This window comes from Sciurus vulgaris (genome assembly GCF_902686455.1).
Source record: "Sciurus vulgaris genome assembly, chromosome: X".
In the NCBI taxonomy this organism is placed as follows: domain Eukaryota; kingdom Metazoa; phylum Chordata; class Mammalia; order Rodentia; family Sciuridae; genus Sciurus; species Sciurus vulgaris.
This window is the reverse complement of record NC_136471.1, coordinates 79,791,321-79,810,738: the sequence shown is the minus strand read 5'-3', so window position 1 is coordinate 79,810,738 and position 19,418 is coordinate 79,791,321. Positions and strand designations below refer to the sequence as shown.

The window sequence follows — 19,418 nt, the reverse complement described above, 5'->3', positions numbered from 1 at the left end:
GAGCTAAAATATATAAAAGGGTATTTACGTGAGCAGGGAAATAGGCTAGCTTAATTTATTTCAGATGTTTAAAGCAAATCTTATATGAAAAGCCATAGCAGTGAAGGAACAGAGATATTGCTAATAGTGAAAGGGCTATGAGACTTGATGAAATAGTACCTAAGGAACTCCAATTTCTAGTTTTTCTTACAAACTATTGTCTAGATTATCCTGATTACTATCTTTTCCAGCAAGATGAAACCAGTCCAGAAACCAGCAGGTCTTCAGATGCTTTCACCACTCAACATGCTCTACGCCAAGCTCAGATGTCGAAGGAGCTGATTGAGTTGAATAAAGCTCTTGCACTGAAAGAAGCCCTAGCTAGGAAGATGACTCAGAATGACAACCAATTACAGCCCATTCAATTTCAGTACCAGGTAAACTATTTTCTAGGACAGCATTTGTTCATGTCTACCATCTTTAATTGAATAGGAAAAAAAAAAAACCCAAGCACATTAATTTTGGTGATAACAGATAACGTGATGTGCATGGTACAACTGGAATTGTTTGTTTACAAAAGGGATATATTCAAGATATGGGATCTACAATTTTGTTCCATTTATTGTAATACCTTACTTATGTCATAGGAATTTAATAAATGATTTGATAATATTGTAGTAGATGTGGTTCTAATTCATGGAGAAATTGAGTTCTAATAAATTTGCTTGGTTTCTGAGAAAGGCTTATCTCTTAGTAGATGCCCTGGGTTATAGTATGAATTACAAAAAGACTAGTAGTGGATATTATATGACTTGACAAATGGCTAAACTTTTTCCTAGTGGTGGTTCATAGTGGCCCTTGCTAATTACTAACCAGGTCTCTATCTGTCCTGTTCACTTTTCCTGTGCCTACTGCCTAGCCATCAACCTCAGATTATCATCCTGGGTATTGCTTCACTCCTCATTTTTATTGAAACAAGTTCTATGTCTTTCTCCATCTTGGGATACCTCTTTGTTTTGGTAGAATATAAAACCCCAATAACTTTCTGAGAAAGCATACATGCAAGACAATGGTTTTAAAATTTTGCATGCCTAAAAATAGCTTTTTTTTCATTCTTTAGACTTGTTAGTTTAGCTAGATTTAGAATTCTATGAAAATTGTTTCTCTTTAGAATTTTGAAGGCCTTGCTTGCTTTTTTTTTTCCCCAGTGCTGGGGATTGAACCCAGGGCCTTGTGCTTGTGAGGCAAGCACTCTACCAACTGAGCTATATCCCCAGCCCTGAAGGCCTTGCTTTGTCTTCTATTTCCATTGTTGCTGTTGAGAAGTCCATTATGATTCTTATTCTTTGTATTTGACCTGTATTTTTTTCCCCTCTGGAAATTTTCTGGATCTTTCCTTTGTCCTCTGGTGTTACTTAATTTCACAAAGATGTACCTTAGTCTGTTCTCATTGATTGTGCTTGGTGCTTAATGGAGCCTTTCAATCTAAGAATGTGTAGTTTCCCTATTCTGGGAAATTTTCCTATATCATTGCTTTGTGTCATTTCTTGTATCATTTCTCTACATTTTCTCTTACACTTCTCTTAATTGGGCATTGGATCTTTTGCTTCCTCCTTCCTATTTTCTTTCCATATTTTTTTTTCCTTTTTTTGCAGTGCTGGGAATTGAACCCAGGGTCTTGTACTTCCAAGGCAAGCACTCTACCAACTGAACTATATCTCCATCTCCCTCCTATTTTCTATTTCTTTGTCTTATATTTCACTCTCTGGGAGATTTCCTTCTACTCCTTCTGGTAAGTTCTTTTATTTCCAAGATTTTTTTGATCCTCTAGTTGTTCTTTTTATAGTTTTCTATTCTTTGTCACGAATGCACTGCCCATTTATAAGGAAAGTAGTCAAGATTTTCTTCTCCCTGCCTTGCCTTTTTTCTCCACATTTCCTTTAATGTGCTTCTTTTAGTCTCCCTTATATTTACAAAGCTTTCCTCAAATTTCTAGTAATCTATGGTTGTATATTCAGATTTAGGAATGGGGCACTAAAAACCAATAGAAGATCTATATGCATGAGTTTCCCTTGGGCTAATCAGTTTCCATAAAGAAATCTTTCGTTCTCCTGCCTGGAATTGTGTAGGCAGAATGGTAGGGTGCCACCATTCTGGTAACCCAGAGGAAATAAGTGAGTTGGAATTGCTCCAGTCATATGCACACTTGTATTGAATCACTATGAGCAGTATGGTACTTCATGTTTGCTTTTAGCTCTGTCTGGTGTCTGTGTATCCATCCTGTGGGGATCAGGCACTCCAGAAAGGGAGCCTCTACTCCTTTCCCTTGTTTTGTGAAACAAATTGTCTTGCTGCTTCTTGCCATTTATCATGTAAGAATTATATTTTAACATTTTCCATTCTGGAAGTCAGTTACTATTTACCCAGCTGTTTTCCTCTTCTAAAAGTCTTTTGGTATCTCTCAGCTGCCTTCCTCTTCTCTTTCATTCTTGCTAATTTAAGCAGCTTTGGGGGTCATTTTTAGTGGGATTGCAGGAAGGAGTAAGTTAGATATGTAGCTCAGGCTTCTGTGTTAAGAAGACATGCAGTGTAGCCTTTTTTAGGTCAAATATTTTGGCTTTTCCAGGATGAACAAAAAATTAATAGTGAGGCTGAGAAATTATTCCTTTCTTCTTTTACTCTTTTTTATTTTTTTTATTTTATTTGCTCTAATTAGTTGTACATGACAGTAGAATGCATTTATACATTTTGATAGATTTACATAAATGGAATGTAATCTCTCATTTTTCTGATTATACATATTGTAGCATCACATGGGTCATGCAGTCATATATGTACATGAGGTAATAATGTCTATTTCACTCGACTATCATTCCTTTCCCCATATCCCTTCCCCTCCCTTCACTCCCCTCTACCTATTATAAAGTAACTATTCTTCCCTATCCCCCCCTTATTGTGAATTAGCATCCACATATCAGAGAATATATTCAGCCTTTGGTTTTTTGGGTTTGGCTTATTTTGCTTAACATCATATTCTCTAACTCCATCCATTTACCAGAAAATGCCAGAATTTCATTCTTTTAAGCTGAGTACTATTCCATCATGTGTGTGTGTGTGTGTGTGTGTGTGTGTGTATGTGATATATATATATATATATATATATATATATATATATATATATATATATATATATATATCACATTTTCTTTATCCATTCATCTGTTGAAGGGCATCTAGGTTGCTTCCATAGTTTAGCTACTGTGAATTGAGCTGCTCTAAACATTGATGTGGCTGTGTCACTATAGTATATTGATTCTAAGTCCTTTGGGTATAAACTGAGGAGTGGGATAACTGGGTCAAATGATGGTTGCATTCCAAGTTTTCTGAGGAATCTCCATAATGCTTTCCATAATGGTTGCACCAATTTGCATTCCAACCAGCTCTTGCCTAGAAACATGAGATATGAGTTCCAACAGTGTATTTCTAACCTTGTAAGAAGGTATGGGTAATGAGCTGTGTAGTAGCTATAGTATATATCTAGTCCTTTTATTCTTGAAATCAAATATGCTTGAGCTCCCAAATCTAAAAATTAAGAAGATATAAATTCTTAGGTAAATAGTACCTTTTACTCACATATAAATCATCACCTCTCTTTTTCTAAGAATTATTTCTTATAATTTCCTGTACTTTTTCATTCCAAACAGAATTTTCCTATCACAGCAAGGAATTGCTATAGAGGAATTGGGGGAGGCTTTGGTTCTGATCAACAAAGGTTGTTTCCATGAGTTGCTGTAAAACCAAGACTCAAATATTTGAATAATTCCCCCCATGGAGTTGGTGAGATAGTTACTCACTAAGTGTACCACCTACCATATTGGTAACAATTTTGAAGTGTTATAATATCACATGTTGACAAGGGTGTGATATAGCAAGAGTAGAAATCAAAATAGCCACTTTGTGTGACAATTTAGCAGTGTTTGTTACAATTAAAAATGTGTACACTCACCCTATAATTCAACTTCTCTCTATGCTAGTGAAACCTAGCACATGCACCCAAAAGACATGTATAAGAATGTTTTATCATGTCAGAAAAAAGAGAGGCAGATCTGTATGTACTAGTATAAATAAATCTCAATAAAGTAAAAAAGGCAAATTACAGAATAATATATATTACACATATAGTGTGACTTTTCTGTGTGTGTGTGTGTGTGTGTGTGTGTGTGTGTGTGGTACTGGGGATTGAACCTAGGGCCCCTGCCTCTGAGTTACACCTTCAGCCCCTAAAGTGTAATTCTGTTTATGCTTAACACATATTTGAGGGGGCTGGGGAGATAGCTCGTTGGTAGAGTGCTTGCCTTGCAAGCACAAGGCCCTGGGTTCCATCCCCAGCACCGCAAAAAAAAAAAAAAAAAAAAAAATATTTGAATTGGTGGGCACACATACACATGCATGTGTATGTACACATACTATATATATACTTATATTTTATATTCTAGACAAGTACATATATAATACACATATAATATATAATATGTAATCTATATGACATAATATATAATGCACGTTTTATATGTGTAAATGTTTAGATACATAATATGCACATATATAATTGTCTAGGAAAAATGTCTGGAAGATCTACAACAAGCTGATAACAGTGATTACTTCTGGAGGGGGGATGGAATTTTGGCAGGGGTGGGGTAGTCAAGGGGACTTGACCTTTACATGTATTATCTGGATTAGTTTTCACAAAGTACTTCTATAAGTAAAAATGAATATATATCTTTTTAAAATTTATTTATTATTTGTATTTATTTAATGATGATTGACCAGTTTAAATATTCAGGGTAACTATACAGCAATTAGATTAATTTTCATTGGTTATACTGAAGTGGCTCTGTACATTGTGTGGAAAACAGCCCTAGACTATGTAGAAAGCTTCTCTAATACAGCCCTGCCTCACCTGCCTCTGCTTCTTTGTGTCAATCCAGTACTGAACTGGGGCCTTTATATAATCTTCTCAGCCACCAACCACTCATTCATCCAGTTGCTTTTCATTTTTAGTTCTGAGAACAGGGTAGAATCTGGTCATTGGGTTTTCTCATTCTTGGAAACTGCCAAACTTTACTTTCTAGAAGTTTCTAAATATATGCAGAACTGCAGTTGCTATTGAATATGTAAGTTTGCAAGAGCTATGATATAAAAATATTTGTACAGCTCTTTATAGGGTATAAAATTTCATTACCTTTTTTTTTTTCATTGAAAGCAATTTTTATTTCTTTTTTTCCCATTTTTTAAAATTTTAATTAATTTTTATTGTAAACAAATGGGATACATGTTGTTTCTGTTTGTACATGGAGTAACAGCATACCATTTGCACGTAATCATACATTTACATAGGGTAATGATGTTTGATTCATTCTGTTATTTTTCCTTCCCCCCCACCCCTCCCACCCCTCTTTTCCCTCTATACAGTTCACTACCTTTTTATATTATTTAATCTCCTAGAAACTCTGCGAGGTAGGTGTTATTTGGGGTTTGTTTGTTTATTTTGGGAGCAGTCTCAGTATTTTGCCCAGGCTGGCCTCAAACTCCTGGGCTCAAGCAATCTCCTGTCTCAGCCTCCTGAGTAGCTGGGATTCTGTATACACATACCTGTGCCTGGCTCATGTTACTGTTAATTATTTACATAGATAAACTCTTTGGAGTACCCAAGACCTCCCCTAGGTCCAGTGATTCACTAGGGTTGCACTCATAAGACTCAGCAAGTAGTCATCCTCACAGTTAAGAATTGTTACAGTGAAAGGATACAAAGAAAACTCAGCAAAGACAAAGGCCATTGGACAGTCTGAGGGAAACCAGGCACAAGCTCCCCAAAATTCCCTCCTAGTGGAGTCACACAGGAAGCCCTGCATTCCTCCACTAATGGGTTATGATCATGTGTAAAATGGTCTCTACCAGGGAAGCACATCTGACCCTCAGAATTCAAGATTTTTACCTCTACCTTGTATATACCAATATTCTACATTTACAAAAAGAAGGCAGGTGTTCAGGGTAAGTCACATGGTTTGCATAGTTCAGTCATGAATGAGTCACTGTAATCAGTTAGGAAATGGCAGGAACCTTACCAGAATGTTTGTTCCCAAACATACATCCAGAGCCAGACCACAAGCTATCTTTTTTTAATGATAGCAATCTCAGACCTGCTGTCTTAACTCTTTTCTGCACAGAAACTAAGGTAAAAGTGACTTTCTATAAGATAACTTAGATAAGTGTTGCACTCAAGTTTCAAACACAGGCCTCTGGATTCTGAGTCCATATTTTGCCTACTATGTAACTTTAATCTCCTATGTAACTTTAATCTCCATTTAATCAAGAACAGATGTTTTTAGTGTGCAATTAAAGTGGTAAAAATTAATTCATAGTTCCTGGAAACATGGGCTGTTGAAGTGATATTCTTCTTCTGCTTTGTAATGCCTTTCTTTCCCTCTGACCTATATATAACCTTTCTAGGATAACATAAAAAATCTGGAATTGGAAGTCATCAGTCTGCAAAAGGAAAAGGAAGAATTGGTTCTTGAACTTCAGACAGCAAAGAAGGATGTCAACCAAGCTAAGTAAGAATTAAGTCAATAAACAAGTCCCTACTATGTATAAGAAGCTTTAGAAGGAATAGAGAAATAGGAGACATTTACTACTGCCAAAATATTTAAACCTAGTGTAGAAAAGGGACATAAGCACAAGAAAAGTTAAGCAATTGAGATTTTATATAATATGATGACAATGAAAGAATGCTATAACATAGCACATAATTGGCCAGATTAATTTCTTAGGCAGTAATTGTGATAAGAGCTCAGAAGCAGAAGATATCAATTTAGGTTGGCATGATCAAGGAAGGATTAATAAATGTTAGTGTGTGTGCTGGCTTTTGAAAGATTATTACTGTAATCCCAGCAGCTTGGGAGGCTGAGACAGGAGGATCTGGAGTTCAAAGCCAGCCTCACCGATGGTGAGACACTAAGTAACTCAGTGAGACCCTGTCTCTAAATAAAATACAAAATAGGGCTGGGGATGTGACTCAGTGGTTGAGTGCCCCTGAGTTCAATCCCCAGCACCCCTCCCCCACAAAAAAGAAAGATCATCAGACCTAATGGACAGTAGCAGTTTCCTTCCCCCTGCACTGATAGTAAATTAGCTTGTGAATAGAATTAATACCCAGCCTAGTGATTGAAAAAAATCAATCTAACCATCCCTTAATCAGTTAAGAATAAAACTAAGACAGATAACCATAACTTCCTACTCTCCATTAGACTCCTGCTTACTGACTATTCTACCTTCCTTTTACTCAGTGACTATTTTATCTCTCATTGCATCTAAAGTTTATGTTCCTAAAAGTTATGCTTAATATTTTTTTCTGTCTCAGACTTGTGCAATAATTGTCAGACTTATTTATTCCTTTTGGCAAAAACGAAGTGAAATATCTTCAGAGAACATTCTTTTGGCCTAGAGTGGTAGGAAGGAATATGCTGAAGCAGTTCATTTTTGCATACTCAAAAATTCGGTTGTTTTACTCTGGTATTAATCTCTCATTATTGAGACAGTTTTGGTTGTTTGGGTGGCAATTGTTATTTTAAAGATGACTATTTATATATATATATATATATATATATATATATATATCAGGGTTGTGCTCCTAGAAGTTGCTTATCTTTTGGAGTCTGACTTTGCTGTTGGTAGCCTTCACTCCTACTGTATCTGTGTTTAGGTTGAGTGAGCGCCGCCGCAAACGTCTGCAGGAGCTGGAGAATCAAATAGCTGATTTGAAGAAGAAACTAAATGAACAATCCAAACTTCTGAAACTGAAGGAATCCACAGAGCATACTGTCTCCAAACTGAACCAGGAGATACGGGTAATAAACTTTCATCCTTAAATTTACTGCATTGGATTTATAAACATAGATGTTCCATTTCAAATTATACTAGAGTGTTTTCACTTCAAGTGTGAAAATCTCCATAAATGTCCCTTTTGTAGGACATCATGCTAGTTGTCATCTAGAATCTGATTTAAACCTTGCTTTGACATTTACTTTCTCTTCTTTTTTTTACTTTCAAATTTAATGTTAGATTCTCTGAAACTGAAGGAAAACATCTGAATATTTATTGATAATATCCTTATCATCTTCCATGATCATGTGGCATAATTTTGTAAAATAGCAAGATGACAGATACCTGAAGAATATTTTCAGCTATTGAATGTTTAACTTGTGACATCTGGAAACTGGTGGTTAGAGGTCTTATACAGAAACCTTTGGAATATAGTGGTTGCTAGGTGGTTTTGTCCTTGAGGCTTAATAGATATTTCCTTGAACTTTCATTTATACAGTGAATTCAGGACTGGTTTTAGCTTGTAGGTATATTTTTCTTTTATTTCTTCAGAGTGTTCACTTGCATAGTCTATACTTAGAAACCCTGTGCAAAAAGCAAGGGGGGGGCAAGTATGGAGGAAGGAAGCTCTGTATAGAAGGAAAAGAGGGGTGGGAGGGGTGGGGGGAAGGGAAAAAATAACAGAATGAATCAAACAACATTACTCTATGTAAATTTATGATTACACAAATGGTATGCCTTTATGCCATGTACAAACAGAGAAACAACATGTATCCCATTTGTTTACAATAAAATAAAAAAAAAATTAAAAAAAAATTAAAAAAACAAGCCTAATCAGAAAATCTGTTGGTGGCCTTCTTAGCTTGGATCTGGACTTTCTTTCTTCTTAATAGTAACTATATCCATCTGCATATCATCCTAGAATAAAGTACATGTGATTAATATTTGCACTGGTTTTTGTTTTTACAGATGATGAAAAACCAGCGAGTACAGTTAATGCGTCAGATGAAAGAGGATGCTGAGAAGTTCAGACAGTGGAAACAACAAAAAGACAAAGAAGTAATCCAGTTAAAAGAACGAGTAAGTAACTAAAACTTCTCAAAGGCCCAACTAATAAACCCCTGAATTTATTAGCTTTGTATTAAGTGCCTACTGTGTGAAACGTATTATCCACTGAATACCATGGGTAATATATGAGCTTTGGCATTGAAGAATGTCTTATCTAAAGGGGAAGGTAGTGGGCTGGGGAGATAGCTCAGTCGGTAGAGTGCTTGCCTTGCAAGCACAAGGCCCTGGGTTCGATCCCCAGCACTGCAAAAAAAATAAAAAATAAAGGGGAAGGTGAAACATAAGCATGAGTTTTTCAAATACAAGGAATAAAGAAACCTGGGCCTTAAGAACCACAGTAACTAAGAGAAAGTAAAATACTCTTTCAGTTGGGGTGAAAAAAAAAATGATGTCCGAACAGGTCCTGACCAATAGGGAGCATTTTAATAGAGATAAGTAGGGGCACTTCAGATAGATGAAACAGCAGAAACAAAGACAGGTAACAACTTTGTAGATAAATATAAGGACCAGTCAGTGGTCCAAGTTGGACAAGGATAGTAGTTGAAGATTCCATTTGAAAGGTAAGCCAAACCTGGGTTGCCAAAGGTCCAAGAAGTTTGAACTTATTTTGTTAGTAATGCAAAGATGTTTAAGGTTTCTGAGGAACAAAGTGAACTACAAAATATATTAAAAAGATATGCCTGGGAGTAACTTATAGAGTAAACTGAAGTATTGAAAAACCAGAAACTAGAACAAAAGTTAAGAAAATATTGCACGATCAAGAAATATTTCAAGGGCTTGAATTAGAGTACCAACAGGGTTCTTGGAAAGCTCATTGGGAAAAAATACAGTAATTTTGAGAAAATTTTAGAATTGGCCATAATGTAATGTGTTAGGTCAAGAGAGAAGAGGAGAAGCACTTTCAGAATGGCAGCTTAAGTAACTTCATACTCTTCCCAGCAAAACAACCACAACTGGTGAAATTTATAAACAACCATAAAAATTCTCTGGAAATTGTCCTAAGGGCATATAGCAAATGAGGAAACATTTATTCAGGAAAAGATACTAAATGCCAGTGAGTACAGCAAGAATCCATGGCATTTGAGCTATGACCATTTCCCTCTCATTACCACCCAGCTCGCAATTTACAGCTATGGTCTTCTTCCAGTAGAAGCAAGTCTTCGGTATGTTTCATCCACCATAGTTCCATATTGCTAAAGCTCTATTTCTAGCAACAGTAGCCAAAGAGGTCTGGGAATCCCTTTTCCCACAAAGCACCTGTGTCTGGGATAGAAGCTCTACCTCTGTTGCAGGCCAGGAATACGAAGGTCTGGCTACATAGAATATTGAATTCAGTACTGCTCCTGCTCAGAACCCTACTTATAGAATGCCTCGGAGAAATGAGCTGCTGTTCCTACACCTAAGTTCCAAACAGCAGTACAGAAATTATGCCCAGGGGAGAAGCAGGCCATAAAAATATAGCCGTCCGTAAGGGGACCAATTTGACTTGGGGACAGAATTTGGGGAGTTCAAATCAAATATGTGATCAAAACTGATAGAAATTTTGGTGGTGAGCAACTAAGGAGGCTAGTGGCTCCATGAGAACAGTAAGTGAAACAACAGTAAAAATATTCAAAGATATGGGTTTCAGATTTCATTTCTTCTAGACACAATGTTTTCTTTCTGTGCTTCTCAAGTCCTTTATTCTGTCTCTTCTCCACTTTCTCTCCATCTTTTACTCACTTCATCAACAATCTAGGAATTTTGGATTACCTGCTTAATGTCAAAGTGTGGATTGCTCCGATTCCTTAGGGCTTTTTTCGGGGGTTGGGGGTACTGGGGATTGAACTTGGGCATTCCACTAATGAGCCACATCCCCAGCCCTATTTTGTATTTTATTTAGATACAGGGACTCACTGAGTTGCCTAGCATCTCACTGTTGCTAAGGCTGGCTTTAAACTCAAGATCCTCCTGCCTCAGCCTCCACAGCCACTGGGATTACAGGCATGTGCCACCAAACCCAGCTTGATTCCTTAGTTTTAATCTCTTTTCCTAAAAATTAATTTGTGACAGCTGGGGTTGTGGGCTCAGTGGTAGACACTTGCCTAGCATTCGTGAGGCACTGGATTCTATCCTCAGTATTGCATATAAATAAATGAATAAAATAAAGGTCCATCAACAACAACAACCACAAAATAAAATAAAGGTCCATCAACCACAACAACAACCACAACCACATCCTTCTTACCCCCATTGACTAATGGTAATATATTACTATATATTACTAATATATATTACTAATATATTACTAATGGTAATATATATATATATTTTTTTTTCTTTTTAATCTTTTAAAAAAAGAATTTGCGAGGCCAGGTGCAGTGGCACATGCCTGTAACTCAGCGGCTCAGGAGGCTGACACAGGAGAATCACAAGTTCAAAGCCAGCCTCAGGAATTTAGCAAGGTCGTAAGCAACTTAGTGAGACCCTATCAATGAACAAAATATATATATATATATTTTTAAAGGGGATAGGGATGTATCTCAGTGGTTAAGCACCCCAGGATTCAATCCCTGGTACCAAAAAACAAAAAAGAATTTATGCCATTATCTCATAAATGTATGAAACTGGAGAATATCATGCTAAGTGAACTAAGCCAATCCCAAAAAACCAAATGCCCAATGTTCTCTCTGATATGTGGATGCTAATTTCACAGTAAGCATGGAGGGACTAGGGAAGAATAGAAATACTTCGGATTAGAAAAAGGGGAATCAAGGGAAGGGAGGGGGAATGGGAATGGGAATGGGAAAGATAGTAGAATAAATTGGACATTACTATCCTATGTGCATATATGATTATACAACCAGTGTAATTCTTCATTATGTACAACCTGATGAATGAGAAGTTATACTACATATATGTATAATATCAAAATATATTCCACTATCATGTATAACTAATTAGATCAAATAAAAAGAATTTAAAAGGATGTTTACTGTAAGTACTCAATCAGTCAATAAGAAAAGAACTCATGATATAGTGAAATAATCATTAAGGAATTAGTATTAAATTAGAAAATATTCATTATTGCAAAAGAAAGCAGTAAAGAACAGAAGAACAAAAAGTATGGAACATACAGAAAACAAAAAGCAAACATTAAAACATAAATTCAACAATATCAGTAACATTATGTGCTCCAGTGGCATACCCTATTGTGGTCCATGTGGCCACATACTTCTTACCCCCATTGACACTAATGGTAAAGATGAAAGATTTCCCAAGCAATTTGGCACATTCCAAATTATGCTGACCACTAATACCTGAAGGGCTATTAAAGGAAGAATTTGAAAGAAACAGAAATGCCACCAAAGAGGATATAATTCAGCTGATAATTGCTCCAGGCAATAAGCAGCTCAAGGAGTTAGAGAAAACACTTGCTTTAACCAATTCTTTTTTGTTTGCTTTTTGTTTGAAGTGCTGGGGATGGATCCCTGGGCCTCCTACATGCTAGGCAAGCACTCTACCACTGAGCCACATCCAGACTGCCACAAAATCTTAACTATATCATTATTCTAAATTTTGTTCAAAGCTTACATGTGTTTTATTGAGTTTAGGCAATGGACAATAGGCAGTCCAACTTTGGCAAAATATCAGAAGATTCAGAAGATATATCATGGTACATCAGAGTGCAAAGCAAAGCACATCAAAACCATTGCCTTAATGCTGGAAAACACCCAGAGTTTTGAAAATGTTTCTGTGTCACTAGTGTTTGTAAGAAACAAACAAAAAAACCCCACTATAACAAGTAGCCTGTTAGCACTTGAAAAAATGCTTTAGACGATTAATCATCAGGGAGATGCAAGTCAAATCACAATGAAATAGTCACTTCACATCCACTAGAATGGGTATAATTTAAAATTGTAACACTTGTTGATGAAAATGCAAAGAAACTGAAACTGCTAGTTGGAATGTGAAATGGAGCAGCCACTTTGGAAAACAGACTATCAGTTGCTCAAAACATTAAACAAAGATACTGTATGATTTAGAATCTCTACTACTAGGCTTATAGCCAAAAGAATTGAAGACATTTCTATTAAAAAACTTACATATGAATGTTCATAGTACCTGTTATTCATAATAGCCAGAAGTGGAAATAATCCAATTATTCATCAACTGATAAATGGATAAATAAATGTGGTATATTCACAAATTAAGTATTATTCAGCAATAAAAATAAATAAGGGACTGATACATGCTACACATAGATGATCTTTGAAAATATTGTTACGTGAAAAAAGCCAGTCACAAAAGATCACATATTGTATGATTCTTTTTATATGAAATGTTCAGAATAGGTGAAAGATCAATGGCTCCCTAGGGCTGTGAGTGGAATGGAGAGAAACTGCTAATGTATATGGAATTTCTTTTCAGGGTGATAGAAATATCTTCAAGTTAGAGCATGGTATTCGTTGTACAACTCTGTGAATATAATCAAATCCATTGAATTTTTATCTTATTTTATTTTTTGGTACTGGGGATTGAACCCAGGTATGCTTAACCACTGACCACATCCCCACCCTGTTTTATTTTTTTATTTTGAGAAAGGTTCTCACTAAGTTACTGAGGCTGGCTTTGAACTTGCAATCCTGCTGCCTCCACCCTCCTGAGCCACTGGGGTTATAGGTATGCTCCACCGTGCCCAGATGAATTGTAGATTTTTAATGTATGACATATTAATTACATCTCAATAAATATGTTTAAAAAGTATTACAGCTAGGTGTGGTGTTGCATATCTAGAATGCCAGCTACTGGAAGGGCTGAAGCAAGAGGATCTCAAGGCCAGCCTTGCCAACATGGTGAGACACTGTCTCAAAATAAAAGGGACTGGGGGTGTAGCTTAGGGGTAGAGCACCTCTGGATTCAATCCCAGTACCCTCCCCAAAACACACACACACACACACACACACACACACACTATGCAATGTAGAACTGGAGATCTGATCTGGTAGATATCTTGAAAGTTTCTTGAAAAGTCCTTCTGCATTACTCCTCAGTATTACATTACTCTGTGTGTTCTGATAGACAGAGGACTCTAAAAAGATAGCCCCTGGGAATCTAGGAATCTAGGTCTTTGTGAAAGAAGAGAACGACAAGCTTAATGAACATGGTAAAGCACTTGCCACAGAAGTGAACATTTTAGGCATCTTTTGGATGAGATTTCTGTGATTACCTGTTAATTTCCAGGTGGAAAGAAATAAAAACAAATTATTAAGGAAGATCTTTGGTGTTTAAATTTCTCCTCAGTGAAAGGTAAAAGAAATATTTGATGAAGTTGAAAAAGATAACAGAAACAAGTACATCACAATCAAAGCTGACTTCAGGACACTTTAGAAAGAGACCAGATTTATAATACCCAATTTATTTAATGACAAATGTAAAACTGAAAGCTTGTGGAAGATACTGGGATTGGCAGTCCTGCAAATGAAGTACTCTGTTTATCAAAGAATCAGAGTTCAAGAAGCTAATCCAAGAATATGACCAACACTTAAAAGATATAGACAGAATTTTACAAAATGCTAAAGGCTATCTTATACTGGACTGTGTAAAAGAGGAGAGACATAAAGTGATGGTGGCATATGATGCTGACCTTGGATTGCCAGGGTTCACCCCCAATTCCCATTGCCTCCAAGCTCACAAGACAAAATAATACTGAGTACCCTTCCACAGGAGAAATCTACTAATTCAAAATGCTTGCATGAGCCAATTTTCAGGCTTTTAGATAGATGTACATTAATGAAACTATTGTAAAACTGATAAAGAGAAGCATTTGTGAACAGTTTCTGAACAGAGAACCCTTTTGAAATATTTATTTTCTTTGTGTGGCATGGTTAACAGACATTCTCAAATATGAGCTGTTTCTAGGAAATCTAAAACCTTGAAACAAAAAGATAATCCTTTTATGGGGTATAGAAGTCTGTGACTTCTGATGATATTCTTGCTTATAGTAGTATACGTGGAAGATTTTTAAAGAGCATTTATGATTTGAATTTGGAAGAGGAAGATGCAAGTGTCAGATTCCAAGAACACCTAAGCTGAGGTTTGTTTTGTTTTGCTTTTTTATAAAGTGAGTAAAACACTAAATTATTTTTATATTCCAGAGATAATGGACATGCTTCTTCATCTCTAAAGAGCAATTTAATTTTTTTAACTTAGATGCCTTGATTATTTCCTTTGAATTATTGGACAAGTCTTATTTAGCCTAAGAGAAGATTTATTTAGCAATTTCTTCTCAAGTTTAGAACCACAGTCATTAAGATAATAGGCCAAAATAGAACTGCTGGTGAAACACACTTTGTCATGAGATAATCTTTATCAATAATCTCATTTAAACAAAAAAGATTACCTTTCTGGGTGTTCCCAGCAAATTGTACTCCTGTTTGAATGTTAAACTGTTGTTTCTAGAGTTTAACTTTGCGATGTTTTGATGTTCAGTTTATATATTTGAACTACAGCAAATCCTTTTATATTAAGAAAATTAAGTATAAAAGCTTTGTAACATAAGAGAATTGGTTTAGGCCATTTATTATTATAATCTATTGATTTCCCCCTTTGTCATTCCCCCATTTTATATTGCACTGTCAGGTTGGAAATTTTATTTTATTAATATCATTATCATTATTATTATTATTATTTGGTACCAGGGATTGAACACAGGGGCACTTAATCACTGAGTCACATCCCCAGTCCTTTTTGTATTTTATTTTGAGACAGGGTCTCACCAAGTTGCTTAGGGCCTCACTAAGTTGCTGAGGCTGGCTTTGAACTTGTGGTCTTCCTGCCTTGACCTCCCTAGATGCTGCAATTATCCTCGTGTGCCACCATGCCCAGCAGGAAATTTTAAATATGTGGTACAAATATTGCTGTAGATGTGCCTGCAGAGAGATAAATGACTTTCTAATAATTAAGGAAAGCAGGAAATTTTCCTTGCTATTTGTATTATTATAGTCCTACCAGCATATGCTCTTTTGAGATATGGAGATCTGTTCTACCTCTGTATTTTATGAAATAAGTAAGGAAAATAATAGTACAAACAAAAGGAAGCAGCCCATATATACCTTGAAAAAATGAAATTATGTAGAATAAGGCCCAGAGAGAAACCTAAAACTGAAACTGTCACTCTCTCAAAATAGAAATTGCCAGACTATTTTCTTGCTTGAGTCAAGCATTTGAGAAATTTTATTAGGATTAAATAAATTTACTACTTTTGTTTATTAGAAAAGATAAATCACTTTTTGCCACTTTTATTTCTATAATAAAATACAAGTAGTGTACTTTGTCTTGCTTTTGTGTTTCATGAACTTAATCTAATATATTCATGTTTATTTGAGTTAATATTAAAGGAAAAGAGCATTTCCCCTTAAATTAATCCACTTTAAGTTTTATGAATGGAAAATTATAACATTAAATATGACTGGATTAACAATCAAAAGGCAGAAATTAACAGAGTCGGATAAAAAAAGATCTATAACAAGATATACTCTCCATAGAAGACACACAGTAGAATCAAAGGTACAAATAAATTGAAAGTAGAAGTATATAAAGAGATCTACCATTCAAACATCAACCATAAAATCTCAAGTGACTGTACTGACACCAAACAAAATAGTTTAAAACACAGAATGTTACTAGAGATAAAGAGGGACAATAAAGGGTCAATCCATCAGGAATATGTAACAGTTTTCATCAGGTGTAACTCAACAATGAGGATACATTCTGAACAATGCATCATTAGGTGATTTCATCATTCTTCAAACATCAGAGTATATGTATACTTACACAAACCTGTATGGTATAAGCCAATCAAAGACACAGTAAACAAAATGTGTGAGACCACATACTTTTTTTTGTAAATAGAGGTGTACTCTAAAATAATGATAAAATATGGTATAGTAAATACATAAACCAGTAACATAGTCCTTTATTATCATTATCAAGACATAATTTTATGTGTTATATTTTTATATGATTGCCAGTGTAGTAAGCTTACACAGCACACACATGTGAGTAATGTGCTGCACTATGATGTCACTTGATAGTAATTTTCAGCTCCTGTATAATATGATGTAACTATCATCATATATATAATCTGTCATTGACCAAAATGTCATTATGTGGTACATGACTGTGAACATACATAGACACCAAACAACAGAGCCCCAAAATATATGAAGCAAGCACTGAGAACTGAGCAGAAACCAACACTAATATCTGGAGTCTTCAATCATGGATAGTTCAACTGGACACATGATGGACAAGAATATCAGTGTCTTCAGTAATGCTATAACCTAGGATTTCACATCTATAATTGTAAAAAGTATCAATCTATAGTTTGCATACTATACTAGACTATAAACTAGACCTAACAGACATCCGTGGAATGTTCCATTTAACAAAAATAGGACTTATCTTCATCTGAAGTGCACATAGAATGTTCTCCAGGACAGATCATATGCTAAGCTGTAAAACATACCTTAAATAAATTTAAAAGAATCAAAACAATACAAAGTCTATTCTCCAACCACAAGGGAATGAAATTAAGAGTCAATAGAAGAAAATTGGAAAGTTCTCATTTTTGAGGAATGATATATAACACAGTGCTGAATAGTCAAAAAGGATGTCACAGGGAAATTATAAAATACTTTGAGATTAATAAAAACAAAGGCAACCTACCAAAACTTATGGGATACAGCAAAAGCAGTGTTTAGAGGGAATTTTATAGTTGTTAATCTATATTAAAAAATGAAGAGGCCATGTGTGGCACATACCTGTAATCCCAGCTACTCAGGAAGCTAAGGAAAGAGGCTCACATTTTCAAGAACAGCCTGGTCAACTTATCAAGACCTGACTCAAATTTTTTAAAAATGTTTTAAAAGGGGTAAGGATATAGCTCAGTGGTAAAGCACCTCTGCCAAAAATAAAAATAAAAAGGGAATGAAACCAAACAAATCGATAATCTAGCTTTCCACTTTAAAGCACTGAGGAAAAGAAGAGGAAATTTAAATCTAGTAGCTGGAAGGACATATTAAAATATTTAGGACAGAAGTTAATGAATTAGAGAAAGTAAAACAATAGAGAAAATAAATGAAAAAGCATTCCTTTGAAATGATCAATAAATACTGATGGATAAGTAGACTTAATAAGAAAATGAGAGGAGTCTATTGCCACACATCCTGCATGGGCGAGGAAAAGGGTTTCTGTCATAGGGATAGGCTGACTGTGAACTAATTGCTAAGAAATTTATTTAATAGAAAAAAACAATAGGAGATAATTATCTTTTGAATGGGGGTGGGAGTGACCAGTTCAGCCATTCATAAGGGTCTGGCTCTAACAAAATCAAGGAGCCACACAGATCAAAGGGGGACCGGAAGGAGCTTCTTGTGTGAGAAACACGATGGGGTGGAGTTAAATAAGCCATTATGGTTTAGTGGGTCATCCCAGAAGGGCCTGCAAATTCTGAGGGGCAAACTAAATCTTCACCAAAACCACATACTCCAGGCAATCTGGAACAATCTCATGATTGTCAGTTCCTAAGAGCCAGATTTCTGTGTCTGATAGCTCAACAAAGCCTGGTTTTATTTGCAGGCCATGAATGGAACCTCTTAAGAGTCGAGCTATTAACATTAGGAATAAAGGAAGGCATATCACTACCTGTCTTGCAAATGCAAAGGATTGTCCCATGAACAACAGTATGGCAACAAATTATATAGCACAAATGAAATAGATTAACTCCTTGAAAGACATAATTACTAAAATTGACTCAAGAAGAAAATGAAAATCATGTTAGACTTGTAACAAAATATTAAATTAGTAGTTCAAAAATTCCTGCAAAGAGTCATAAAATTCTTTTGGGAAAATAAGAGGGCCAGAATAGCCAAAGCAATACTGAGCAAGAAAAGTGAAGCAAGAGGCATCACAATACCAGACCTTAAATTATACTACAGAACTATGGCAACAAAAACAGCATAATATTGACACAAAAATAGACGTGAAGCCCAATGGTACAGAATAGAAGACACGAAGACAAACCCACACAAATACAATTATCTCATACTACACTGGGAGTCTCACAGCCACGACCCCCGTGGATAAGAAAAGGGTTATCTGCTGGAGGACGATGTTGGCTATAAATCAATCAGTTACCCATAAACTAATCAATAAACACACATGAGCCTTTTAAATGAGAGGGGGCGTGATGGGGCTGGCCATACCAGATCTGGCCTCTAACAACATGGAATAGCTGAACTCTATTATTTATAGTCACACAGGTAAAGGGGCCTGGAACCGGAGGGGCTTCTGTGATGAACAGGATAGGGTGGAGTTAGGGGAGCCATTTTCATAAGGGGACTATTGCAGAACCAGACAGGGAACCACTCCCACAGCACCACATACCCCACCCCCTCCGTGTCTGCTAGTTCCGGGAAGTCAGACCTCGGCATCATCAGGCTCAACCT

The 19,418-nt window shown here is 35.9% G+C and overlaps 1 protein-coding gene across 2 annotated transcripts in view; it reads left to right on the top strand.

Annotated features, from left to right (window-relative positions):
* The window catches only part of KIF4A (kinesin family member 4A), a 125,200-nt gene that overhangs the window by 59,895 nt on the left and 45,887 nt on the right, over positions 1-19,418 (top strand). For both annotated transcript variants that reach the window (XM_079124896.1, XM_079124895.1), the window contains exons 15-18: positions 231-416; positions 6,490-6,593; positions 7,742-7,886; positions 8,830-8,940. In XM_079124896.1, the coding sequence (XP_078981022.1) occupies positions 231-416; positions 6,490-6,593; positions 7,742-7,886; positions 8,830-8,940 (546 nt within the window). The remainder of the gene's footprint in view (positions 1-230; positions 417-6,489; positions 6,594-7,741; positions 7,887-8,829; positions 8,941-19,418) is intronic.